This window comes from Dipodomys spectabilis, unplaced genomic scaffold (genome assembly GCF_019054845.1).
Source record: "Dipodomys spectabilis isolate Male_0828 unplaced genomic scaffold, ASM1905484v1 ptg000702l, whole genome shotgun sequence".
Taxonomy (NCBI): Eukaryota; Metazoa; Chordata; class Mammalia; order Rodentia; family Heteromyidae; genus Dipodomys; species Dipodomys spectabilis.
Window position 1 is genome coordinate 691,802 of NW_024871379.1, and position 27,679 is coordinate 719,480.

The 27,679-nt window shown below is 59.1% G+C and overlaps 1 protein-coding gene across 1 annotated transcript; it reads right to left on the minus strand.

Moving 5' to 3' along the window:
* Window positions 1-6,626: 6,626 nt before the first annotated feature.
* On the minus strand, window positions 6,627-25,912 carry LOC122101898 (thrombospondin-2; the record flags this gene model as incomplete). The annotated part of the gene is made up of 9 exons (XM_042672375.1): window positions 6,627-8,447; window positions 9,456-9,595; window positions 13,270-13,367; window positions 14,234-14,505; window positions 14,963-15,190; window positions 16,687-16,921; window positions 19,491-19,609; window positions 23,147-23,306; window positions 25,805-25,912. Coding segments are annotated over 9 exons (1,368 nt in total), but the record flags the coding sequence as incomplete, so codon positions are not given.
* Window positions 25,913-27,679: the final 1,767 nt, after the last annotated feature.

The following is a 27,679-nucleotide window of genomic DNA, read 5'->3' on the forward strand; positions in this document are numbered from 1 at the left end:
GAGGGGGCTCGCCCAGGGGGAGGGGCAGGGCATGCTGACCATACCGGCCGGCCCGAGGCTGGGGACATCTCTACAACCAGAGTGGCCATCCTCCTACCAACAAGAGAACCAGTCCACCTGGCTTGGGTCCAGCCTCTGAGGAGGCACTCTGGTGACATCAGAAGGCCAGGCTTGTGTCTCTCTTCCTTGTCTTATAAGGACCACAGTTGAGCCCTAACCACCTCCAACCCCCCCCCCCCCAGCCTATGAACTGGGGTGATGTGTCCAACTCATGAACTTCTGAGCCTCCACCCCATACAAGGAGACTGTTATCAGAGGAGGGGAGGAGGGGGAGGGGAGGGGAAGGGGAGGAGGGGGAGGGGAGGGGGAGGGGAGGGAGAGGGGAGGAGGGGGAGGGGAGGGGAAGGGGAGAGGGAGGGGAGGGGGAGGGGGAGGGGAGGGGGAGGGGAAGGAACCTTTCAAGAAGCCGTGCAGCTGGACACCTGCAGAGACCTCTGGCTTCCATTCCGATTTGTCAAACCACACGTTTCAGGCCATTTTGCAAAAGTCCAGTAAAAAGTTCACTGTGTTCTTTACAAGTGGTCACGTCTGTGAAGCCAGTGCCACCAACCTTGGGAGTCAGGGCAGAGCCTGCCACAAGGAAAGAATTAAAACACAGCCTTCCGTGTCTTACACGTGTAAGCTTTGTGGCTCGACAGGCCTTGCTGCCCGGACCAGCTGCCAGTTCCTTCTTCTGTCTCTTGGCAAATAGCGCAGAGCTGGGGATGCTCAGTCCCAGACCCTTTTCCAGGCTTGCTCTTGGCTCTCCTGGGAAGGCCGCACTTGTCAGGTGGAGCTTCCGGAGGTCTCCCCACCACGCTCCTTTAGATAAAGTAGAGACCCACAAGTGCTTTCAGAACTGGTGCGCAGCACCGAGGCTCGGTTTACCCAGAGTTCTTGGCTAGAAACCAAGATGTAAAGTAGATGGCTTCCTCCTGCCCCGCCGGCACCACCCCGCCCCAGTCAGGCCTCAGCTGAAAACCTGCACAAGGAGCCGGAGCGCTGCACCTCGCTGCCTGTGCCGCGGCCCCGGGGCCGGCTCCGGCTCCAGCAGCAGCCACAGCGGCCCCTCAGACCCCCGGGCCCAGGAACACGCTGCCCCGGACGGATGTTCAGAGCCAGTCAGTGAATGACCTCTGCCAACAGCCACCAGCTGTGCTTTGGACAGCTTTCTTCCTGCTTTACACAGCTGGTGCCTCCTTCTCCAACCCACCTCTGCTGCCTCGGAACTCGCTCGCAGTGTGGAAACAGCCGGGCCTGACACAGTCCCGGGACGGGACTGTGTGCTGGGGCGATGCGGCCTCCCCCAGCCTCCGCCCTGCAGACCTCAGCCCCCGCCTCCCGCCATGACCCGCAGGGCCATCTCGCCAGCCCGCCTCCAGAGCTTGGGAGAGGGTGGCTGGGCCTGTGGGGAGGACGCAGGCCGCCAGGCCTGATGGCAGGGCCTGCGGGGAGGATGCAGGCCGCCAGGCCTGGTGGCAGGGTGCGGGGAGGACGCAGGACGCCAGGCCTGGTGGCAGGGCCTGCGGGGAGGACGCAGGCCACCAGGCCTGATGGCAGGGCCTGCGGGGAGGATGCAGGCCGCCAGGCCTGGTGGCAGGGTGTGGGGAGGACGCAGGCCGCCAGGCCTGGTGGCAGGGCCTGCGGGGAGGACGCAGGCCGCCAGGCCTGGAGCCCGCGGCGTGGCTTTGCTGGTCCTTCCTAGGAGTCTCACTCTTGGGCCTCCTCACGCTTCCCCGAGGACTAAGCAGCTGTCAGCTGAGGGTAGGAGGAAGGAGGAGCCTGAGCACCTCCTTGGAAATGGCCACCGCGGACTCCACTTCCTCCATCCCCTGCACCCCATGGCCATTTTGCTCTTACCCAGCCTCCCTCCGCTCAGCGCTTCCCAGCCCGATCTTCCGGAGGCTCCTTCTCTGGCAGCGTGACAGCCAGCCAGGCCAAGCTTGGTCACACACACCCCTTAGCTCCATCCGCTCTCATTTCATTTGTGCTCTACTCCAGGTGGAAAGTGTCTCTGATAAGGAATTGCGTGTACATAGGGCTTAATATCACGTAATACTCACCATGTCTGTCAGGCCAATACGCTCAGGATGTCCCTGTGTCCCAGGGAGACACAGCCAGCTGTGGCCGAGTCAGACCGAGAGGAGCTCAGAGGCCAGGGGCAGCGGTCTGATCATTCATCCTCCAGGACTTCCCAAGGTCCTCAAGGCAAGAGTCAGGACAAACCTTCCTGCGAGTAACGCTGGTGGCAGCGCCCAGCCCTGCTCCTCCGCCTGTTGTGGACCCCGGGCTCCCAGAGCTCCAGCAGGGGTCTTTCAACACTCCACGGGCTTGCACGTGTGTCCGCTCACCCTGCACTCCATCAAGCACAAGCACCCAGGGGTCAAACCTCACCTCAGCCCTCCTCACACGGAAGGAGCCAGAGTCTTGCCTGAGACTCTTCTCCAGACCCACCCTGGCCAGCCCCTCATCCCAGACCCAGGCCCACAGACACCTTGGGGTGAGGAGAGGAGGGCGTACGGCCCCTGGGGCCACAGTGCCTCGGGGAAGCGGGGTGGGGGAGGGGCGGGGCACGAGGCCATCAGCAAAGCGGCTGCTCAAAGCCCTGGCTAGCAGTGCCGCAAATCCAGAGCCAGTTTAGACAGTCACATCCCTCATTTCCTATCAAGGAAAGGCATGACTGTCCTGCCAGATCGAGTAGCTTCCAAATTCCAAACTGGCACAGAGACGGAATTCCTCAGAAGGAATTTCCAGATGACCGCGTGGCTTATCCCCAGCATGCCTTTTTCAGGACAGTTATGGAAATACAAGGTAAATCCCTCAATGGCACCAGCCACCGCGTCCAGAATTCTTGTGGCCCCAGCCACGTATGGGCTGTGCGACCTCAGAAAGTCACTCAACGGCTCTGAGCTTTGACTTTCTCAGAGGCCAACAGTAAACAAGGAGTTTACAGATAAACTACTTTAAATGTAAAGTACACAGTCCATCACATCACCGAGTACACATCTACATGCACACACGTGTGCACGGCACGCAAACACACACTCGGTGTTCCCCAGAAGCAACCTGCCCCTTGAAATGCAATGGGGTATTCTGAGGTCAGGGCTCCCGCCAAGAAGCCCCGGTAGAATCAGCAGTCAGCTCGGCAGGCCCACACAGGGTGTCGGGAAGGCCTCGCCCTGGCTGGCCGGCCAGCTCTCCACCCTGCGGCCCAGTGGCAGGGTGGGCAACGGTGCTTCTTCTGATGCCGCGTGCAAGCATGGGGCAGCCGCAGGCACGCTCATTGTGCAGCCTCGGGCACACGGGTCGTGCAGCCGCGGGCACGCTCATTGTGCAGCCTCGGGCACACGGGTCGTGCAGCCCTGTGCACGCTCATTGTGCAGCCTGTGCACGCTCATTGTGCAGCCGCGGGCACACGGGTCGTGCAGCCTGTGCACGCTCATTGTGCAGCCTCGGGCACACGGGTCGTGCAGCCTGTGCACGCTCATTGTGCAGCCTGTGCACGCTCATTGTGCAGCCTTGGGCACACGGGTCGTGCAGCCTGTGCACGCTCATTGTGCAGCCTCGGGCACACGGGTCGTGCAGCCCTGTGCACGCTCATTGTGCAGCCTGTGCACGCTCATTGTGCAGCCTGTGCACGCTCATTGTGCAGCCTCGGGCACACGGGTCGTGCAGCCTGTGCACGCTCATTGTGCAGCCTCAGGCACACGGGTCGTGCAGCCGCGGGCACGCTCATTGTGCAGCCTGTGCACGCTCATTGTGCAGCCTCGGGCACACGGGTCGTGCAGCCGCGGGCACGCTCATTGTGCAGCCTGTGCACGCTCATTGTGCAGCCTCGGGCACACGGGTCGTGCAGCCCTGTGCACGCTCATTGTGCAGCCTGTGCACGCTCATTGTGCAGCCTTGGGCACACGGGTCATGCAGCCGCGGGCACGCTCCTTGTGCAGCCTGTGCACGCTCATTGTGCAGCCGCGGGCACGCTCATTGTGCAGCCTCAGGCACACGGGTCGTGCAGCCGCGGGCACGCTCATTGTGCAGCCTGTGCACGCTCATTGTGCAGCCTGTGCACGCTCATTGTGCAGCCTGTGCACGCTCATTGTGCAGCCTTGGGCACACGCATCGTGTACCTCGGGCTGGCCCTTCCTGCTTCCCGGCCCATCTGCGCCCTGCCTTTCCAGCTCTGCTCACTCCTCAGAACTCCACCCCAACATATTCCCCGCTTTGTAAAAGAAGAAAAGTAATGTGTATCCTATTGTATCTCAGAAAAGTGAGCTTCTAACACAATCAAAGAGGAAGTGTAAATTTATAAAAATAAAAACCTGAAAGCGAAGATGGAATACAAAATGGAACAGGATTAATACTTGTCCCCATATTGTGCCAGTGGTCTCTTCCAATGAGCCTGTTGGGGGCGTCTTGCCTGTCCTCTAGAGAAGTAACCAACAGAAAAGAAGCCCCTGGCCGGCCGAGCAATGGCTGGGGTGAGGCCCCAATGGGCGGCCCTGGACACCTCCTCCTCCTCCACATTCACCTCCACCTCACCTCCTCCTCCTCTTCTTCCTCTCCCCCTCCCCTGCACCTTACCTCCAAGACACTGTGTCACAAAGCAGATGTGACAACCTGTCCACAGGGCACTCTGTTTGGATCACAGGTCAGGCACTTAGACAAGGGTAGAGTTCCTGGAAGAAAAGGGTCACAACACTGCCTCTCCTATTGTAGTAGCTGTGTTTGTGTCTGGGGTGAAAATGATGCCAGAGTGGGGGACTTTTCAAGCCTCACTATTACGGCCGAGAGCCACCAACTGAAGGGACTTCCGTGGTCAGCTGTGTCCGTGGTCTGCCTGTGAAAGTCTCACTGTGGTCACCAGAGGTGGTGTGTGCCTTTGGGGTGGCCGAGTGGAAGTCTGCGGGGCTACACCCAGCCCTGCCGCAAGCCCGGGCCCTGGCGTGGGGCAGGCTGTGGAGATGCCTTTGCTCTGGGCAGACTCTCGGTAGCTTGCTCAGTCTTCCTGGCAAGAAAGCCCTGCAGGTTCCCCAGCTACTGTTTCTAGTGGAGCTGGCAGAGAGCCGCTCTCAACCCTGCCAAGGCCACGTCCCGGGGGTAGGCGCGGCTCCCCAGAGAGGCCGGCCGAGCGGCAGGGAGGTCCTGGGCTGCTCTGTTGGCCCCAGCCTGCCGGGGGCCTGAGGACTCACGTGGGGGGGGGGCAGCCTAGGCAGGAGGTCCTTCCTGAGCTTCCTAAGTCAGGTGCTGCTGTCTGCCCCACAGGGGCTCGCTGGCCCGGGCCGGGCTTCCTGCCAGGACGAGCCCACTCTTCTGACAGCAAAGCCTCCCATGAAAGGGACCCGTGCTTGGCGACAGTTGGGAGACACAGAACAGGGTTATGAGTGTGTTCTGGAACCTTCTCTGCTCCTGGCCACTGCAGTCAAATCTGGTTGCTTGGGAGTCAACTAGTTCATCGATCTATCCCTCCCACAGCCAAGGCACCGCATTGAGGGGAGATGGCTCCTCGATTCTCACTGAGTCCCACTTTCCCAGCACACGCAGCCAGCTGGTTGAGGAGTGAGTCTCCATCCTCTACAGCCACAGGGCCACGGATTAAAGATGGCGGATTACAGAATGTATGAAACCCATTACACACACCAAAGAGAGTTATAACACTGTTCCCTCCTTCCTACCAATGACTCCTGCCCACATCAAGTGACAGATATGACATGTAAACTCCTGTAATCCCGGAGACACCGGCTGTCCCTGAGAGCGAGCCTGGGAACGAAACCTATGGCGTGCCGGAATCTGCCCATCGATGGCGTCAAGCGTGTGATGGTGAGCAGTGTCTGCGGCACTAGTGAGCCAGCCAGCCTCTGTGCGTCTGCCCCTTTCTTGAGCAGTGTTTAATGTGCAGCCTCACAGGACTCACTTTTCTTACTACGTTGCTGCTGAGCCTTGTGAAGTCCTCTACGTATTCCTGGTTGTGAGCTCCACACATCTCTTGCACAGTGCACCCCCGGGGCCTCTGGCTCACACTGCCGCCTCCGACAGCCTCTCTGGAGTCTCTCAGCTCACTACAGCCCAGGACCCGTATTCAGCCTCCGATTGGTCTCTGTCTCTCCCTCTCATTCCTGTCCTTTCTTTTTTAGTTCCTGCCCAGCTCCAACAGCACCCCACGCTCTGAATCCCCTAGACGGCAAGCTGGGGCGGCTGAGGGAACCCCAAGGCTGTTGCCTCATGACCCCCTGAAAGACTAAACCGCACCTGGTGGTCTTCCGCTCCATCTCTTGTTCTGGTGGGCGGAGTCCATCTCAGGGGCCTTCGTGTGTCTCCTGCCACGCCTGCTCCGGCAGCTGGGAGGACAGGCAGCGGGTGCACGGCTGAGGGCTGGTCAGGCCCAGCTCTGGTCCGTGTGAACCAGGCTGCTGGCTCGCTGGGAGACCTGCGCCCACGCCCTCACCTGGCGGAACACAGATGCCTGTCTGTCTTCCCTGCAGGGATTCCTCTCCCTTCCGCCCAGCAGAGGCCCTGACTCATTCTTTTTAAAAAAGGGAAAGAGATTGATTTATAGAAACCTTTTTTTTTTATCATTTATTTCTTATTTCTTAAGTATAAAAATGAGGTGCTAGCTAAAGGTAAGGGTTTTTTGGTGTGAAATTTTTACCAGGTAAACAAATAAATAAATATTTACAATCTTTGGCAAAAACAAAGTTTCATTAACCTATATGAGAAGCTTGTATTCTTTAAAGGACATAAATAATTTACAAAACTCATGGTACATTCTCAGTATTCACATCATTGCACCTACACAACCCCAAGGAGAAGCCTGCATATTCTTCATGGATGTTACAGTTAATGCAGCCCCCAACCCTGTGCTGGCCTTGGGAATAAAGTTCCACATGAAAGGAAAAAATATGTCATCAAAACAAAACACAAAGAAAATCAACCTCAAAGGAAGCAATGAAGGCAACAGTGTCATGTAAATTGTAAATTCAGACCGAAGCTATGGATTCTATTTGACACAGAAATGTATCCACCACTGACCAGACAGAAGAGAAAGATCTTCCCCATACATATCAGACAAACATCTACTGAACTCCACGTGTGGAGTGGGAGACGCTACTATCTCCTTCCAAGAGACCACTCACCTTTTAGAAATTCAAACCGTGTCTCCTACCATGTGATTGATCATTGCATGTGTTCAGAATAATCAAATGCTGGCTTTTCTGCAGCATTCAAACAAAAAATTCCTATACACAGCAGATAGGTAACAGTAAAAAATACTGAATTAAAATCACTGGCAACAGTATATATTAAGGTTCCATTACAAATTCTTCATTACTATTTATTTACCTCATTATATCTTACAGCACACTTTTTTCAAACATTATAAAAGCCTTATATTCAACCCGCAGATATTTCTGTAACTGTATCTTCATATTATTACATCCTTATTAGACGTTTAATTCCAGAAACTTTACCATATATGTGTTATTTGGCATTAGTTTCAAATAAGTTACTGGTGAGTAGAGAGCTGCACTCTGTATTCATTTAATAAATACTAACAAACACTTATGCCTGGAACCTTAATGAGATGTGCCACCAAGCTAGGTAACAGCTAGTTTCCTGCAGTTTCTAAGCCTAGAACAGGAAATAGACCAAGAACAGGAAGTAGAAGCCTAGAACAGGAAGTTGATCTGCCCTTCTGTGATCTGTGGGGCCCTGCAGGAGCCTCCTGCTCAAACCCAGGCCTACAGGTGGAGCCCCGTGAGGTCCATCTGGCAGGAAAATGCTTTAGTCCTGTCAAGTATGAGAGCTTCTACCAGGGGACAAGAGGAAAACGGGAGTACTGACCTAATCTTGCAATTATTTCTGAGGTTCCAATTAATCAACATCTTACGTCACTTGCTTGTGGGGCCACACTCTCCTTACTGTGGCCTCATTTCAAGCCAACTGACCTGGCAAGGTTTGTGTGTCACTGCAGAGCAGCTCGAATCCAAGAACAACGTTAATCCAGGTGACAACACTAAGCACGGAACATAGTTGAGCCGTATTTTTCACGCTTAATTTATGAAAATGGCTTATGCACAAATTCCCTTCTGTTCCATATACACATAAATACAGCAAGTAATTACATTTTATATGTAAACGTCATTCTTTTAAAACAAACAAAAGAAAGCAGTACAACATCATGCTCGGTTTTCACTCCACAGAAGTCATGTACCACAGTGCCGTCTTCCTGCAGTGGGTTAGAAGCTCATCTTGTGGATTCATCAGTGCTCTTCCTCTTTAGGCACTTGGGCTTCGGGTTGATGGAGGAGGTGGAAAACCACTCAGAATTAAGGAACAGGAAATGCCACTAGAGAGAGAAGCTGCAAGTGCTGACTTGTCTAGAAAATACCACTTGCAGCACATTGTCTAGACATCTAAGAGAAAGGAAACCAACAGAATCAGGATTACACCACAATGGGATTTATTTTGTTTTACTTATACCCTCAAACATCATTAATTTTAAAATGACACAAATAGGAAGGAAGAAGGAAGGAAAGAAGAAAGGAAGGAAGGAAGGAAGGGAAGGAAGGAAGGAAGGGAAGGGAAGGAGGGAGAAAGGAAAATGGGTAGACTGAGGGACAAATGGGTGTTCTGATGAATGGAGAGGCAAATGACCAAGTGGGTAGATGGGTAGAAGGATGGATGGGCAGTTAGGTGGATGGACAGATGAAAGAGAGAATGAGTGGATGGGTGGGTGTTTTGATGAATAGATGGATGGGTAAATGCATAGGTAGGTGAATGGATAGAAAACGGGTGTTTAGATGAATTAACGGATGTTTAGGAGCAGAAGGATGGGTAGGTGGATATACAGAAACACAGAGTATCTTCAAAAGCATCTTAACCTAATGATAAGGAAATTTCACTAGAAGCCAACAGAGAAATTAAGTTTCTCGTCTACACTGTCTTATTCTGTGTATTATTCTCAGTGTGTCACCTCTGAGCCTTCTTTATCTGACCTAGGAAAGGTGTGGTAGGCTAGACCAGATGGAAGAGAAGGTCTGCCTTCAGGTTACAGTATTTTGATTCAAATACACTCCAAGACATACATGAAAAAGAAACTGCCTTACCTCTCTTTTCCTTCCATTCTCCCCTTTTCACTCTCCCTTTTCCCTTTAATTGTTGGCAAAGATAATAATCTAAAATGACTGTAAGAACCCCAGAGGAAGCTACAAGATCTAACACAATGGGGTCCAGCCTGGAAGTGTTTGTCCTACCAAAAGCATTCAAATCCAATTTAAAACAACAAAGGGACAAAAGCCAACCTGAGGGCTGAGAGCAGGCAAAGCCCCGCCCCAGGGCACTACGCCTGGGTTTTATCCCTCCACCACAGTGTCTACAGAGAAGAGGCAGCATACAGAGCCGCCTGGACTATGCACACGCACCTCTGCATTCATACTTGAGGTCGGAGAAGTAGACCATCTCCTGAGAGAAGACAAAGAGACCCAATCTTCCGCCAGCATAGGTGTGGTCGTAGATTGGTCCCGAGTCGGCCATGACCTGCTTCCCCTCATGCACCAGGACCCTGAAAGCAGGCAGGTAAAGACGGCTTGAACTCCAAAGCCCACTGCTGACAAGAGAGCTCTACTTCCCTCCGGGGTGAGCCGGAGTCCTGCATGTTTGAGGCAAGGGTTCTATCAGGTGCCCAACAGAGGTACCTGGAGTCCCACAACCACGCAGGATTTCAGTGGCTGGGCAGGGGCACGCATCCCCTCGGAGCGCTGGCCCTGGCCGAAACATGATGGGAAGCAAAGCTCCTAATCACAAATTATGCCATTATCAACCCGGGGCCTGGGCACAGCCTGTGCTGCCATCAGGAGCCAGAGCACAGCGCACAGCCCCCGTGGCGAACAGGCCTGTGCTGCCATCAGGAGCCAGAGCACAGCGCACAGCCCCCGTGGTGAATGGATTCCCTCCGCAGTGCACAGCCCCCGTGGCGAACAGGCCCCTCCTCAGCGCACAGCCCCCATAGTGAACAGGCCCCTCCTCAGTGCACAGCCCCCATAGTGAACAGGCCCCTCCTCAGTGCACAGCCCCCATGGTGAACAGGCCCCTCCTCAGCGCACAGCCCCCATAGTGAACAGGCCCCTCCTCCGTGCACAGCCCCCGTGGTGAACGGGTCCCTCCACAGTGCACAGCCCCCATGGTGAACAGGCCCCTCCTCAGCGCACAGCCCCCGTGGTGAATGGATTCCCTCCTCCGTGCACAGCCCCCGTGGTGAACGGGTCCCTCCGCAGTGCACAGCCCCCGTGGTGAATGGATTTCCCTCCTCCGTGCACAGCCCCCGTGGTGAATGGATTTCCCTCCTCAGTGCACAGCCCCCGTGGTGAACGGGTCCCTCCTCCGTGCACAGCCCCCGTGGTGAACGGGTCCCTCCTCAGTGCACAGCCCCCGTGGTGAACAGGTCCCTCCTCTGTGCATAGCCCCCGTGGTGAACGGGTCCCTCCGCAGTGCACAGCCCCCGTGGTGAACAGATTTCCCTCCTCCGTGCACAGCCCCCGTGGTGAACGGGTCCCTCCGCAGTGCACAGCCCCCGTGGTGAACGGGTCCCTCCTCAGTGCACAGTCCCCATGGTGAATGGATTCCCTCCTCAGTGCACAGCCCCCGTGGTGAACGGGTCCCTCCTCAGTGCACAGCCCCCGTGGTGAATGGATTTCCCTCCTCAGTGCACAGCCCCCGTGGTGAACGGGTCCCTCCTCAGTGCACAGCCCCCGTGGGGAACGGGTCCCTCCTCCGTGCACAGCCCCCGTGGTGAATGGATTTCCCTCCTCCGTGCACAGCCCCCGTGGTGAATGGATTTCCCTCCTCAGTGCACAGCCCCCGTGGTGAACGGGTCCCTCCTCAGTGCACAGCCCCCGTGGTGAACGGGTCCCTCCTCAGTGCACAGCCCCCGTGGTGAATGGATTTCCCTCCTCAGTGCACAGCCCCCGTGGTGAACGGGTCCCTCCTCAGTGCACAGCCCCCGTGGGGAACGGGTCCCTCCTCCGTGCACAGCCCCCGTGGTGAATGGATTTCCCTCCTCCGTGCACAGCCCCCGTGGTGAATGGATTTCCCTCCTCAGTGCACAGCCCCCGTGGTGAACGGGTCCCTCCTCAGTGCACAGCCCCCGTGGTGAACGGGTCCCTCCTCAGTGCACAGCCCCCGTGGTGAATGGATTCCCTCCTCCGTGCACAGCCCCCGTGGTGAACAGGTCCCTCCTCTGTGCACAGCCCCCGTGGTGAACGGGTCCCTCCGCAGTGCACAGCCCCCGTGGTGAACAGATTTCCCTCCTCCGTGCACAGCCCCCGTGGTGAACAGGTCCCTCCGCAGTGCACAGCCCCCGTGGGGAACGGGTCCCTCCTCAGTGCACAGCCCCCGTGGGGAACGGGTCCCTCCTCAGTGCACAGCCCCCGTGGGGAACAGGTCCCTCCTCAGTGCACAGTCCCCGTGGTGAACGGGTCCCTCCTCCATGCACAGCCCCCGTGGTGAACGGGTCCCTCCTCAGTGCACAGTCCCCGTGGTGAACGGGTCCCTCCACAGTGCACAGCCCCCGTGGTGAACAGATTTCCCTCCTCCGTGCACAGCCCCCGTGGTGAACGGGTCCCTCCGCAGTGCACAGCCCCCGTGGTGAACGGGTCCCTCCTCAGTGCACAGCCCCCGTGGGGAACGGGTCCCTCCTCAGCGCACAGCCCCCGTGGTGAACGGGTCCCTCCTCAGCGCACAGCCCCCGTGGTGAACAGGCCCCTCCTCAGCGCACAGCCCCCGTGGTGAACGGGTCCCTCCTCAGCGCACAGCCCCCGTGGTGAACAGGTCCCTCCTCTGTGCATAGCCCCCGTGGTGAACGGGTCCCTCCACAGTGCACAGCCCCCGTGGTGAACAGATTTCCCTCCTCCGTGCACAGCCCCCGTGGTGAACGGGTCCCTCCGCAGTGCACAGCCCCCGTGGTGAACGGGTCCCTCCTCAGTGCACAGCCCCCGTGGGGAACGGGTCCCTCCTCAGTGCACAGCCCCCGTAGTGAATGGATTCCCTCCTCCGTGCACAGCCCCCGTGGTGAACGGGTCCCTCCGCAGTGCACAGCCCCCGTGGTGAACGGGTCCCTCCTCAGTGCACAGCCCCCGTGGGGAACGGGTCCCTCCTCAGTGCACAGCCCCCGTGGGGAACGGGTCCCTCCTCAGTGCACAGCCCCCGTAGTGAATGGATTCCCTCCTCCGTGCACAGCCCCCGTGGTGAACAGGTCCCTCCGCAGTGCACAGCCCCCGTGGTGAACAGGTCCCTCCGCAGTGCACAGCCCCCGTGGTGAACGGGTCCCTCCTCAGTGCACAGCCCCCGTGGGGAACGGGTCCCTCCTCAGTGCACAGCCCCCGTAGTGAATGGATTCCCTCCTCCGTGCACAGCCCCCGTAGTGAATGGATTCCCTCCTCCGTGCACAGCCCCCGTGGTGAACGGGTCCCTCCTCAGTGCACAGCCCCCGTGGTGAACAAGTTCCCTCCTCCTCCTGGGGGCCAGAGCTCTCCTGTCTGATGGCACCAGGGCCCTTCACCTCACATGAAAGCCAGGACATGGGAGAGTGAGGACAGATCCCCCCCCCCCGAATGAGAAGTGATGTCTCCGTGCTCCCCACGAAGAGGGTGGCCCAAACAAGGCCAAGCTCAGGGACACCTGGCCCCCAGAGCTGCTGCACACAGCACCCAACCGGGGCTGGGCTGCGACTCGGTGGAGAGCACCGGCCTGGCACCTGCAACCCGGGGTTCAACCACTGGGGCAAAAGACAAAAGGAATTCCACTGGAGCCAAGAGAAATTCCTTCACTTTACATTGCCCATGTGTTGTTGTAATCAACTTAAAAATGCTGTTCAAGCAAGGAACAAAACTCTTTTGGTCTGCAAGTTGTGGAAATTGTATTCAAATATGTATTCTAACTCAGCCGTGTACATGTCAGAAATGAATAGGGGTTGACTCTCCAAAGCAGCGGGGCTGGGTGGTTTCTGGGGGGCCGCCTCCCCTCAGGGGCCTCTGGAGGGGAGGGACCATCACACTTCTGAGTTATCTTATGATGTACCTACGTTTCTCTTTCTCAACAATTTTTCTAGTAAGTTATGCTCAATCAAGATGTAGATAGAAAGAAGTAGTATTGGTTAACGTTCACAATGGCCACCTACTGGAAATCATGCCCGTGGGAACACAGCTGGACACTAATGAGACCAGCCACGGCCTCTCTCACCTCATGTAGCCGGTCTTGGGTCTGTGGGTCAGATGCCACCTGTACGCAGTATAGTCTTTCCAGCCGATGTTTTTTGGGTCATGCCACAGTGTGCGCACCTGAGGAAAGCAGCAGTCTAGGACCCAGGCCCCGTCCCCTCTGCAGCCCCATGCCCACAGGACACACATGGCGGGAGCAGGGAGATGCTGGCCTGGGTGCAGCTCTCTCTGATACGGTTGTGGTACACCTAGTGTAACTACGCTACACTCTGTGACTGACTAACAATACTATGATGCACTGCAAGTCAGGGCTGGGACTACAGGCACTGGACCGACATGAGCCAAGAAAGTTCTGGATCTTGTGATTCCTGTGGAACCACTGGACACTTGGGAACTGCCTCCTCCCTGTCTAAGATCAGAAAAGTGTTTAATTTGCAAGAGAGTGGCAGACAGCTTTGATAAAAATGCCAGGACCTGTCTGTAAGAAAGCAGGTGCTAGCCGCGAGGCGGCCATGAGGCCTGGTGACAGAGGGGTGTCTGAGAGTGGTCAGGACAGCAGGGCGCCCTCTGAGGGCAGGGGTGACCGAGGGGCGTCTGTGAGTGGTCAGGACAGCAGGGCGCTGAGGGCAGGGGTGACAGAGGGGCGTCTGTGAGTGGTCAGGACAGCAGGGCGCCCTCTGAGGGCAGGGGTGACCGAGGGGCGTCTGAGAGTGGTCAGGACAGCAGGGCGCCCTCTGAGGGCAGGGGTGACCGAGGGGCGTCTGAGAGTGGTCAGGACAGCAGGGCGCCCTCTGAGGGCAGGGGTGACCGAGGGGCGTCTGAGAGTGGTCAGGACAGCAGGGCGCCCTCTGAGGGCAGGGGTGACCGAGGGGCGTCTGAGAGTGGTCAGGACAGCAGGGCGCCCTCTGAGGGCAGGGGTGACCGAGGGGCGTCTGAGAGTGGTCAGGACAGCAGGGCGCCCTCTGAGGGCAGGGGTGGCCGCTCACCTGTCCCTCTGTGTTCCCCGTGTGCCACAGAGCGTTGCGCAGGTGCTCTCCCACGCCCGTGGTGGAGTTCACCACCTTGAGGGACACCCCCGAGTAGCCGTACGCCCGGCTGGGCTTGTCTTCCCAGTAGGTCTGCGTGACCTGCTTCCACATCACCACGTAGAAGCGGCTGCTCGACTGGTAGCCAAAGACGAAGCCGGCGTAGTCATCATCCCGGTCTGTGTTGACGTAGAACGTGCCGCTGAAGTCCACGGAACCAAACTCGTCAAACCCTGTGGCAAAGCAAGCACACGGCCCCAGGGCTAGGGGAGCCCCTCAGGGACCCCGGGCGGGCCGCAGCCCTCGGAAAGCAGGTACTGGAGCTGAAGCTGGCCCTGTGCCTCCACCCGACACAGCTTCTGTACTGCTGGATATGTAAAACGCCAGCTGAGAGCAAGCAGCAGAGTTTTACTGTGTGGTCTAATCACTTCAGATTGAATCCAAACATGAAACGGCTTGCTGAGTATCAAATTCCAAAGTAGAGACGTGAACTACTCCTTCCCGCCAAGATCATTTAGGGAGACAGTGCTGCACATCAAAGCAGGACAGGGCTACCCAAAAGATCACCCTAATCCCGCCCCACAGGGCTACCCAAAAGATCAGCCTGATCCCGCCCCACGCCCTCCCGCAACCGTCAGCATCCTGTTCTCTGTGGATACCACGGGCAGCGGCGGGGGTCCCCCCGCTCACCTACAGCAATGCCAGGGTCTGAGTTCGCCGTCTGAACCAGCTCCTTTCCCTGGTGGCGAATGACCCAGTTGGGATCAATCTGTGTGGTTCCCTTGGGGTCCAGGGGGACCATCTGGAAGTTCCTGAAGTCCGTCTCACTGATGGCGTTGTTCTCTGGGCACACGTCTTCGATGTCAGGGACATTGTCATTGTCAAAATCGTCCTTACAGATATCACCCCGTCCATCACCTGTTCACAAACACACACCAGGGAAACAGCACCAGTGAGGAGTGAGCCAGAGGGAGCTGGTTCTCTGGGGTTGGGGGTTGAGGGCTGGTGGATTGCTGCTTGCCATCTAACACTGAACTTGAATGCAATTGAGAAACTCTTTTTCAAAACATCTTTCTGATTAATACTGCAGCCGCCAGACTTGCTGCTTATTCCATGTTGAGCACATGGGCAAGAAATTGGAGAGATGCCCTGAGGGTCAGCCTGAACTTCACCTTCAAAAAAATCACCTTCTTTAACCACCATCTCAACCAACTAATTCAGCATTTAAAGTAGAAGTTTTCATCAAACACAGTCTCTTTCTATGGAGATGTGGACTTCTACAGAGGCATCTAGGCAAACTCTCAGAAAGCTTGTGACAGGAGGCCGAGCAGGCCACATACATGACCACATACATCCTGGTTTGGAAAGGGGGTGGTCCATGGGACGTGGTAGCTGCCCTGCCCCTGGCTCCCGGCACAGCCCCGCATGCTGCCAGCCCACTGGACTGTTTGTGGGCTTCAGAAAGAAGTAGATTCCAGCCTGGATACTTCTTCTGAGGTCTTCACTATGGCACCACAGTTCTGCTCAGTATCATACACTCTCTTACTACGTGTAGAGACCATGCAGTCCTATTCTTTTAAATACTGTGCACATCCCAGTCCCCTGCCTGAGGGCCCATGACTAGGGTCCCACATCCCACAGAGAGGCCGAGATCTGGACTGGAGGCTCATTTTCAGTGAAATGTCCTCCAGGCTGTGTGAGGGGGTTCCCTCACATGAACCCTCCATCTGAGTGTCTCCTCTCCTGCGCTGAGTCACCCTGGACCTGATCTCCATTTGTCACGGATGCCTCTTCCAAAGAGGGCTTGGCAGGGCAGCAGGGCAGCTCCTCTGCTTGCTCAAGGCCAGCCCGCCACAGACCCAGCGGCTTGCACTGGCTGCTGAGTGGCTGAGGGGCAGATGGCCCAGGCCAGCCGCACCTCCTCAGGAGCCTGCTCTGCTATGGTTCTGAGCCGCACTGGCTTCCTTCCTCGGAGGCCCTATGTTCTACTCCCCCATTTTGAGTACTTTGCCAAACACAATAGAAATGCCCTGCCACTCGCTGGTATCATACACCAAGCGACGCGTCCTTACAAGAGACTGTCAGAGTCCTGAAAGTGCTACGGACACTCAGGTCTCCCCACCCCAGCATGCCGGGCACACAGGGCTCCTCGCACAGCTCAACGTGAGACGGCAGCTGCCTGGGCAGACGGGGTGGGGGCGGGGAGCACCCTGCGGCCGGGGCCTGCTCTCGGCGGGGCGCGGGGCGCGGGGCCTGCTCTCGGCGGGGCGCGGGGCGCGGGGCCTGCTCTCGGCGGGGCGCGGGGCGCGGGGCGCGGGGCCTGCTCTCCGCGGAGCGCGGGGCGCGGGGCGCGGGGCCTGCTCTCGGCGGGGCGCGGGGCCTGCTCTCGGCGGGGCGCGGGGCGCGGCGCCCACCGTCGGCATCCTCCTGGCCCGGGTTGAACACCAGCCGGCAGTTGTCCCTGTCGTCGGGGACGCCGTCGTTGTCGTCGTCCGAGTCGCAGGCGTCGCCCTGGCCGTCGCCGTCGTGGTCGGCCTGGTTGGCGTTGGCGAGGTACGGGCAGTTGTCCTGGTTGTTCTGGTGGCCGTCGTCATCGATGTCTTCGCTGTTGTCACACTGGTCTCCGACAAGGTCGTTGTCCGCGTCCGTCTGGGGACAGCATGAGGCACACGCACGGGCTGTGAGCGACCCCAGGAAGTCCCAGCTCGGGTCAGATCGCAACCTCCTGTCGCATGGTCGGGTGCCCAAGCCCCCTCTAGGGTATACCTCAGAACTGGGCCTGAACTGGGGTCCTGGTCCCAGGGCCAAGAGGGCAGTGCCCCACAGACACTGGGGAGGAGAACGCCACACTCCACAGCACTTGCCACCAGGCACCCTGGGGCCCTCCCCAAGGCAGGAAGGCTTCTGGCCACTGAGACAGACCCGAAGTTAGGTTAGAGTCTGAGGTTTCCAACTAAGAGGTTGAAGGCATGTCTGTCGTAATGCCTTAGCTAAGCTGTTGGGACCCACAAAGACTACTGGCTGTTGAGCAACAGATATAGCCCCCCAGACAGACCAAAGACAGCACCCCAGACACCCCAGAGACAGCCTCCCAGACACCCCAGAGACAAGCCCCTAGACACCTCAGAGACAGCTTCCCAGACAGACCAAAGACAGTACCCCAGAGACAACACCTCAGAGATCCCAGAGACAGCCCCTAGACACCCCCAGACCAGAGACAGCACTACAGACAGACTAGAGACAGCCCCCAGACACCCAAGAGACAGCCGAGACACCAGAGACAGCCCCCAGACACCCCAGAGACAGCCTCCAGACACCCCAGAGACAGCCCCAAGACACCCCAGACACAGCCCCCAGACACCTCAGAGACAGCCTCCAGGCACCCCAGAGAGCCCCAAGACACCCCAGACACAGCCCCCAGACACCTCAGAGACAGCCTCCAGGCACCCCAGAGACAGCCTTCCAGATACCCCAGAGACAGCCCCAGACAGACCAGAGACAGCCCCAGACACCCCAGAGACAGCCGCCCAGACAGACCAGAGACAGCCTCCCTGACAGACCAGAGACAGCCCCCAGACACCCCAGAGACAGCCTCCCAGACACCCAAGAGACAGCCTCCAGACACCCCAGAGACAGCCCCCAGACACCCCAGAGACAGCCTCCCAGACACCCCAGAGACAGCCGCCCAGACAGACCAGAGACAGCCTCCCAGATACCCCAGAGACAGTCTCCCAGACACCCCAAAGACAGTCGAGATACCCCAGAGACAGCCACCCAAACAGACCAGAGACAGCCTCCCAGATACCCCAGAGACAGCCTCCCAGACAGACCAGAGACAGCCTCCAGACACCCCAGAGACAGCCCCCAGACACCCCACAGAGAGCCTCCCAGACAGACCAGAGACAGCCCCCAGACAGACCAGCGACAGCCTCCCAGACACCCCAGAGACAGCCTCCCAGACACCCCAGAGATAGCCCCCAGACACCCCAGTGACAGCCTCCCAGACACCACAGAGACAGCCTCCAGACAGACCAGACAGCCTCCAGACACCCCAGAAACAGCCGAGACACCCCAGAGACAGCCTCCCAGTCACCCCAGACACCTCAGAGACAGCCTCCCAGACACCCCAGAGACAGCATCCAGACACCCCAGAGACAGCCCCCAGACACAGCCCCCAGACACCCCAGAGACAGCCTCCCAGACACCCCAGAGATAGCCCCCAGACACCCCAGTGACAGCCTCCCAGACACCACAGAGACAGCCTCCAGACAGACCAGACAGCCTCCAGACACCCCAGAAACAGCCGAGACACCCCAGAGACAGCCTCCCAGTTACCCCAGACACCTCAGAGACAGCCCCCAGACACCCCAGTGACAGCCTCCAGACACCCCAGAGACAGCCTCCCAGACACCGCAGAGACAGCCCCAGACACCCCAGAGACAGCCCCAGACATCCCAGAGACAGCCTCCCAGACACCCCATAGACAGCCACCAGACACCCCATAGACAGCCTCCCAGACAGACCAGAGACAGCCCACAGACACCCCAGAGACAGCCTCCCAGACACCCCACAGACAGCCTCCCAGACAGACCAGAGACAGCCCCCAGACAGACCAGAGACAACCTCCCAGACAGATCAGAGACAGCCCCAGACACCCCAGAGACAGCCCCCAGACAGACCAGAGACAACCTCCCAGACAGATCAGAGACAGCCCCAGACACCCCAGAGACAGCCCCCAGACAGACCAGAGACAACCTCCCATACAGATCAGAGACAGCCCCAGACACCCCAGAGACAGCCTCCAGACAGACCAGAGACAGCCTCCAGACACCCCAGAGAGAGCCTCCAGACACCCCAGATACAGCCCCCAGACATCCCAGAGACAGCCTCCAGACACCCCAGAGACAGCCCCCAGACACCCCAGAGACAGCCTCCAGACACCCCAGAGACAGCCCCCAGATACCCCAGAGACAGCCCCCCAGACACACTAGTGACAGCCCCCAGACATCCCAGAGACAGCCCCCAGACACCCCAGAGACAGCCCCCAGATACCCCAGAGACAGCCCCCCAGACACACTAGCGACAGCCCAGACAGACCAGTGACAGCCCCCCAGACAGACCAGTGACAGCACCCCAGACAGACCAGAGACAGGCCCTGCAGACACTGCGAACTCTGCTCTCAGAGACCATCACAAGGACCCTCCTGGACCCCTGCTACCTGGTCCGGGTTGTGCATCAGTGGACAGTTGTCACAGTGGTCACCCACGCCATCGCCATCCGTGTCTCTCTGGTCCGTGTTGTAGACATAAGGACAGTTGTCTCTTTCGTTGAAAACATCTGTTGGAGTCCAGAGAACAAGCGCAGCATTATGTGAGTTTAGAAAATGTACATTACTTCCCCAGACACAAGTAACATGCAATCCAAGGAGTTAATGTGAATGTAAGCCAATGTATGGTAAAATACAGGAAGCAGTGGATGGAACATTTCCTGTTACAGTTCACTCCCTTCATTTTACAGTAGAATCAAGCTGGGAGCTCCCTGGGTAATGACAGGGGTGGAGGTGTGATATGAAGGTATGGCGAGGCTCCCTGGCCTGGCACAACCGACTTCTCCCTGCTAAGGTCCTCTAGGAGTACACGTGAAGGCTCCACCTCCCGTCACACTTGGAGATCATCTGGTGAAGGCTCCGTCTCCTGTCACACTTGGAGATCATCTGGTGAAGGCTCTGTCTCCTGTCACACTTGGAGATCATCTGGTGAAGGCTCTGTCACACTTGGAGATCATCTGGTGAAGGCTCTGTCACACTTGGAGATCATCTGGTGAAGGCTCCGTCTCCTGTCACACTTGGAGATCATCTGGTGAAGGCTCCGTCTCCTGTCACACTTGGAGATCATCTGGTGAAGGCTCTGTCACACTTGGAGATCATCTGGTGAAGGCTCTGTCACACTTGGAGATCATCTGGTGAAGGCTCTGTCTCCTGTCACACTTGGAGATCATCTGGTGAAGGCACTGTCTGTCACACTTGGAGATCATCTGGTGAAGGCTCCGTCTCCTGTCACACTTGGAGATCATCTGGTGAAGGCTTTGTCTCCTGTCACACTTGGAGATCATCTGGTGAAGGCTCCGTCTCCTGTCACACTTGGAGATCATCTGGTGAAGGCTTTGTCTCCTGTCACACTTGGAGATCATCTGGTGAAGGCTCTGTCACACTTGGAGATCATCTGGTGAAGGCTCTGTCACACTTGGAGATCATCTGGTGAAGGCACTGTCTGTCACACTTGGAGATCATCTGGTGAAGGCTCTGTCACACTTGGAGATCATCTGGTGAAGGCTCCGTCTCCTGTCACACTTGGAGATCATCTGGTGAAGGCTCCATCACACGTGGAGTATCCCTGGTAAAGGTTCCATCTACTGCCACACTTGGGAGTGTGTGCTGAAGGCTCTATCTCCTATCACACTTGGAGTACACGGGGTGAAGGCTCCATCTACTGCCACACTTGGGAGTGTGTGCTGAAGGCTCTATCTCCCATCACACTTGGAGTACACGGGGTGAAGGCTCCATCTACTGTCACACTTAAGAATGTACGTGCTGATGGCTCCGTCTTCTGTCACACTTGGGCTGAGATGCTGATGGCTCTGACTCCTGTCAGCTTTCCAGGCAGTGCTGGCTCTTCAGCCATGCCCAGCAGTTGGAATAGAACAGTGGCAGACCTGGTTACAATGAACTCTACCCATGCTGAGTTACTGGTGAGTACAAATTAGCAGCAGACTAAGCAATGCCACCAGCAATAAGACAAACTCAAAACAGAGCATGAAGGCATGAGTGAGAGAACAGGGGACTGAGTGGAGATGCTGGCCTTGACTGGGGACATGGAGCTAAGAGGAGGTCAACCAAGAAAGGGCCCCTACAACGGGTAGGCCTCGGCGCAGGAGACCCATAGTGTGTGCACCGCGCCTGACAGCCAGCTTGGCGTAGCTCAAGGCGCCCTCTTCAGTTCCGTACACCCTGGAGGTGTTCATTCCCTCCTGTAATGGACTGAAAACGTCAATCTATGAACATACACTTTGGGACAAAAACAACCCTGTGCTGGGCAGAAGGAGAGGGAGGGCAAGGTGGCCCTGTGCAGAGCCAGCACGGTGAGCCTGCGAGTCTCTGAGGGCTCCCAGGGCGGGCTGAGGATGGAGGGCCCAAGGGAGAGAGTGTGGCAGGGGCAGGGCGGGGGGGGGGGCTCTGTGGGGCCCATGGGACGTGAATGCAGAAAGCTGAGGATGGGAAGTGAGAAGGGACCACTGTCCAGGCAAATGGCAATTCTGGATGCTTCTCAGAGAGCTGTGAGGCCAGAAGTCTGGGTTCTGGGGTGTTTTGAACACTACAGAGGATACCAGGAAAGCCCAAGAGTGCAGGGCCCTGTGGTGGGGTTGAGGGAATCTGGGAACTGGGGTTTTCTAAGAATGATTCTGAGACAGAGACAGACCAAGAATGGGCCCCTAGGATCACAAGCTATCTAACAAATTGTTTCATCTCACACTAGTACTTAGATGACATTAAGTCCTTCCCCAAAGGTCAGCATGAAGCATAAAGCTTGCAAATGGAGTCACCCCGGTATCTATCAAGGGCTGGTCCGGGACCCCGTGGAGATCCAATCTGGGATGCCCAAGTCCCTCGTATCAATACTGAAGCACTGCAAGTACTCTACATGCGCGTACCCCAGTCGCCTCTCGATGACTTATAGCACCCAGTTCAGTGTACTGCCACATACAGGGTCATGAACTCTAGGGTCAGACGCCAACAAGAAGGGAAAAGTCTACACATGCCAAGGACATGCAGTGTCCTTTCAAGTACCAGGGTCAACTGGGAAAGAATTCCTCAGACACAGACGCATGGATGCCCAGGGCCCACTGGACTTCTGTGAAATAAAATAAATGAAGTGTCGGCCATCACGAGAGGGCTGCGTCACTAGAACTGAGGGCGCTCCCGCCATCAAGAGAGCCGCGTCACTAGAACCGAGGGCGCCCATGGTCAGGAGAGCCGCGTCACTAGAACCAGAAAGCTGCGTCACTAAAACCGAGGGTGCACCCGACATCAGCCGTCAGGAGAGCTGCATCACTAGAACCGAGGACATGCCTGTCACTAAGCTGCATCACTAGAACTGAGGACTTGCCTGTCACTAAGCTGCATCACTAGAACTGAGGACTCGCCTGCCACTAAGGTGCGTCACTGGAGCCGAGGACATGCCTGTCACTAAGCTGCGTCACTAGAGCCGAGGACTCGCCCGTCACTAAGGAGGACTCGCCCGTCACTAAGGTGAGTCACTAGAACCGAGGACTCGCCCGTCACTAAGGAGGACTCGCCCGTCACTAAGGTGCCTCACTAGAGCCGAGGGCTCGCCCGTCACTAAGCTGCGTCACTAGAGCCGAGGACTCGCCCGTCACTAAGGTGCGTCACTGGAGCCGAGGACATGCCTGTCACTAAGGAGGACTCGCCCGTCACTAAGGTGCGTCACTAGAGCCGAGGACGCGCCCGTCACTAAGGAGGACTCGCCCGTCACTAAGGAGGACTCGCCCGTCACTAAGGAGGACTCGCCCGTCACTAAGGAGGACTCGCCCGTCACTAAGGTGCGTCACTAGAGCCGAGGACGCGCCCGTCACTAAGGTGCGTCACTAGAGCCGAGGACGCGCCCGTCACTAAGGAGGACTCGCCCGTCACTAAGGAGGACTCGCCCGTCACTAAGGTGCGTCACTGGAGCCGAGGACATGCCTGTCACTAAGCTGCGTCACTAGAGCCGAGGACGCGCCCGTCACTAAGGTGCGTCACTGGAGCCGAGGACGCGCCCACCCTCGCAAATCTGTGTCAGTCAAATGGACAGCACTGACCGTCCCCGTCGATGTCCACGGAGCAGGCGTCTCCCTCGCCATTGTTGTCGGTGTCGATCTGCGCAGGGTTGTGCACGTAGGGGCAATTGTCGCAGCGGTCCCCAACCTCATCCTTGTCATAGTCAAACTGGCGGGGGTTGAAGAGCAGCTGGCAGTTGTCCTGAAAACACAGGAAGAAACTTCACAAGAGCGCAGCCATGTGCGGGCTGCTGGAGCTGGGGACGGAGGGTGCACCATTGGTGGGCACGGGATAACGAGCCCACTGGCCTTGCCAAGCGGCGGCTCCCGGTCAAGTCAGTGGGTAGTCATTCATCCACCAGCTCTCTCTGAAAACTTTAAGATTTTTTGGGGGGGCGGGGAGATCAGTCGTGGGGCCTGAACTCTGGGCCTGGGCGCTGTCCCTCAGCTCTTCAGCTCAAGACAAGTGCTCTACCACTTGAGCCACAGCGCCACTTCCGGGTTTCTGGTGGTTTACTGGAGACAGGAGTCTCAAAACTTTCCTGCCTGGGCTGGCTTTGAACCGCAATCCTCAGATCTCGGCCTCCTGAGCAACTAGGATGACAGGCGTGAGCCACCGGCGCCTAGCTCAAATTTTGAGATTTCTTTACAGCCAAGATGCTGCTGTGTTTGCTCCCAGGTGACTGGGTAGGTGTGGCTGAGGAAGAGCCAAGCGAGTCACACAGCAGAGTGCAGAGCTGGGGCGGTCCCTCCTCACGGCATTGAGTGTGCAAGGGTGCCGCTGTGCCAAAGGCCGGCGTGGCGCTGACTCCAGCTCCAGCCTCCCTCCGGTGGCCGGCGTGGCGCTGATTCTGGTGCTACCCTTTCATTCATGGCACCTCCCTCATGTTTCTGCAGATTGCCCATGGAGCCGGGCACTGCCTGATTTTTCTTGCAAGTAACCTGCTTTCTCCAGCCCTGACTTTTTGAGACTGAGTACCAATACCTGTCAAGACGAGGGCCCCAAGAGGACCGTTCAGTGCCACATCCAAACCCACAGCGACAGGCAGGACCACCCAGCCCCACCTCCCCCCTCCCCCCACCCCCGTCCCCACCTCCCCCTCCCCCACCCCCGTCCCCACCTCCCCCTCCCCCACCCCCGTCCCCACCTCCCCCTCCCCCACCCCCGTCCCCACCTCCCGCCCTCCCCCACCCCCATCCCCACCTCCCCCTCCCCCTCCCCACCCCCGTCCCCACCTCCACCCCCGTCCCCACCTCCCCCTCCCCCACCCCCCGTCCCCACCTCCTCCTCGCCCCACCCCTGTCCCCACCTCAACTACCCCTGTCCCCACCTCGCCCTCCCCCACCCCTGTCCCCACCTCCTCCTCCCCCACCCCCATCCCCACCTCCCCCTCCCCCACCCCTGTCCCCACCTCAACTACCCCTGTCCCCCCCTCCCCCCTCCCCCACCCCTGTCCCCACCTCCTCCTGCCCCCACCCCTGTCCCCACCTCCTCCTCCCCCACCCCTGTCCCCCCCTCCCCCTCCCCCACCCGTCCCCCCTCCCCTCCCCCACCCCTGTCCCCACCTCCCCCTCCCCCATCCCTGTCCCTGTCCCCACCTCCTCCCCCACCCCTGTCCGCACCTCCCCCTCCCCCACCCGTCCCCACCTCCCCCTCCCCCACCCCGTCCCCACCTCCTCCTCCCCCACCCCTGTAACCACCTCCTCCTCCCCCACCCCTGTCCCCACCTCCCCCTCCCCCACCCCTGTCCCTGTCCCCACCCTCCTCCTCCCCCACCCCCGTCCCCACCTCCTCCTCCCCCACCCCCGTCCCCCACCTCCTCCTCCCCCACCCCCGTCCCACCTCCTCCCCCACCCCTGTCCCCACCTCCTCCTCCCCCACCCGTGTCCCCACCTCAACTACCCCTGTCCCCACCTCGCCCTCCCCCACCCCTGTCCCCACCTCCTCCTCCCCCACCCCCATCCCCACCTCCCCCTCCCCACCCCTGTCCCCACCTCAACTACCCCTGTCCCCACCTCCTCCTCCCCACCCCTGTCCCCACCTCCCCCTCCCCCACCTGTCCCCCCTCCCCCTCCCCTACCCCTGTCCCCACCTCCCCCTCCCCCACCCCTGTCCCCACCTCAACTACCCCTGTCCCCACCTCCTCCTCCCCCACCCCTGTCCCCACCTCCTCCTCCCCCCACCCCTGTCCCCCCCTCCCCCTCCCCCACCCGTCCCCCCTCCCCCTCCCCCACCCCTGTCCCCACCTCCCCCTCCCCCACCCCTGTCCCTGTCCCCACCTCCTCCTCCCTCACCCCTGTCCGCACCTCCCCCTCCCCCACCCCTGTCCCCACCTCCCCCTCCCCCACCCCTGTCCCCACCTCCTCCTCCCCCACCCCTGTAACCACCTCCTCCTCCCCCCACCCCTGCCCCCACCTCCCCCTCCCCCACCCGTCCCCCCTCCCCCTCCCCACCCCTGTCCCCACCTCCCCCCTCCCCCACCCCTGTCCCCGTCCCCACCTCCTCCTCCCCCACCCCTGTCCCCACCTCCTCCTCCCCCACCCCTGTCCCCCACCTCCTCCTCCCCCACCCGTCCCCACCTCCTCCTCCCCCACCCGTCCCCCCTCCCCCCTCCCCACCTCCTCACTCCCTCCCAGCCCCCCTCCCCCTCCCCACCTTCCCCTCACCCGCCCCCAGCCCCACCATGACCCTGACCCTACCTTCTCGTCGCTCACGCCATCGTTGTCATCGTCCTCATCACAGGCATCACCAATTCCATCCTTGTCGAAATCTTCCTGCCCAGAATTGGGCAGCTGTGGGCAGTTGTCCTGTGGTTAAAGGAAACACACGCTAAATGCTCCCTGCTCCCCTCTGTCTTCACAAAGTTCATGTACGTCTAAAGATGGAAGTCTAGAAAAATGTAAAGACGGGAGCATACACTGGAAGGGGAGGGCAGCTGTGGAGGGGAGCAGAAGCCATGCGGGGGGACACAGCAATGATCAGGCTGAGGGAGGGAGGGAGGGAGGGCAGCTGTGGAGGGGAGCAGGAAGCCATGCGGGGGGACACAGCAATGATCAGGCTGAGGGACGGAGGGAGGGCAGCTGTGGAGGGGAGCAGGAAGCCATGCGGGGGGACACAGCAATGATCAGGCTGAGGGAGGGAGGGAGGGCAGCTGTGGAGGGGAGCAGGAAGCCATGCAGGGGGACACAGCAATGATCAGGCTGAGGGAGGGAGGGAGGGAGGGCAGCTGTGGAGGGGAGCAGGAAGCCATGCGGGGGGACACAGCAATGATCAGGCTGAGGGAGGGAGGGAGGGCAGCTGTGGAGGGGAGCAGGAAGCCATGCGGGGGGACACAGCAATGATCAGGCTGAGGGAGGGAGGGAGGGCAGCTGTGGAGGGGAGCAGGAAGCCATGCGGGGGGACACAGCAATGATCAGGCTGAGGGACGGAGGGAGGGCAGCTGTGGAGGGGAGCAGGAAGCCATGCGGGGGGACACAGCAATGATCAGGCTGAGGGACGGAGGGAGGGCAGCTGTGGAGGGGAGCATGAAGCCATGCGGGGGGACACAGCAATGATCAGGCAGAGGGACGGAGGGAGGGCAGCTATGGAGGGGAGCAGGAAGCCATGCGGGGGGAACAGAGCAATGCTTACGCAGAAGGAGGAAGGAGGGGAGGGAGGGCTCAGTGGGGAAGAGGGGCTGCAGTGGTCTTGGGCTCAGTGGGGAGGAGGGGGCTGCAGTGGTCTTGGGCTCAGTGGGGAGGAGGGGGGCTGCAGTGGTCTTGGGCTCAGTGGGGAGGAGGGGCTGCAGTGGTCTTGGGCTCAGTGGGGAGGAGGGGGCTGCAGTGGCTTTGGGCTCAGTGGGGAGGAGGGGCTGCAGTGGTCTTGGGCTCAGTGGGGAGGAGGGGGCTGCAGTGGCCTTGGGCTCAGTGGGGAGGAGGGGGCTGGAGTGGTCTTGGGCTCAGTGGGGAGGAGGGGGCTGCAGTGGTCTTGGGCTCAGTGGGGAGGAGGGGCTGCAGTGGTCTTGGGCTCAGTGGGGAGGAGGGGCTGCAGTGGTCTTGGGCTCAGTGGGGAGCAGGGGGCTGCAGTGGTCTTGGGCTCAGTGGGGAGGAGGGGCTGCAGTGGTCCTGGGCTCAGTGGGGAGGAGGGGGCTGTAGTGGTCTTGGGCTCAGTGGGGAGGGGGGGCTGCAGTGGTCTTGGGCTCAGTGGGGAGGAGGGGCTGCAGTGGTCGGGCTCAGTGGGGAGGAGGGGCTGCAGTGGTCTTGGGCTCAGTGGGGAGGAGGGGGCTGCAGTGGTCTTGGGCTCAGTGGGGAGGAGGGGGCTGCAGTGGTCTTGGGCTCAGTGGGGAGGAGGGGGCTGCAGTGGTCTTGGGCTCAGTGGGAGGAGGGGGCTGCAGTGGTCTCATGCTCAGTGGGGAGGAGGGGCTGCAGTGGTCTCATGCTCAGTGGGGAGGAGGGGCTGCAGTGGTCTTGGGCTCAGTGGGGAGGAGGGGGCTGCAGTGGTCCTGGGCTCAGTGGGGAGGAGGGGGCTGTAGTGGTCTTGGGCTCAGTGGGGAGGAGGGGCTGCAGTGGTCTTGGGCTCAGTGGGGAGGAGGCGCT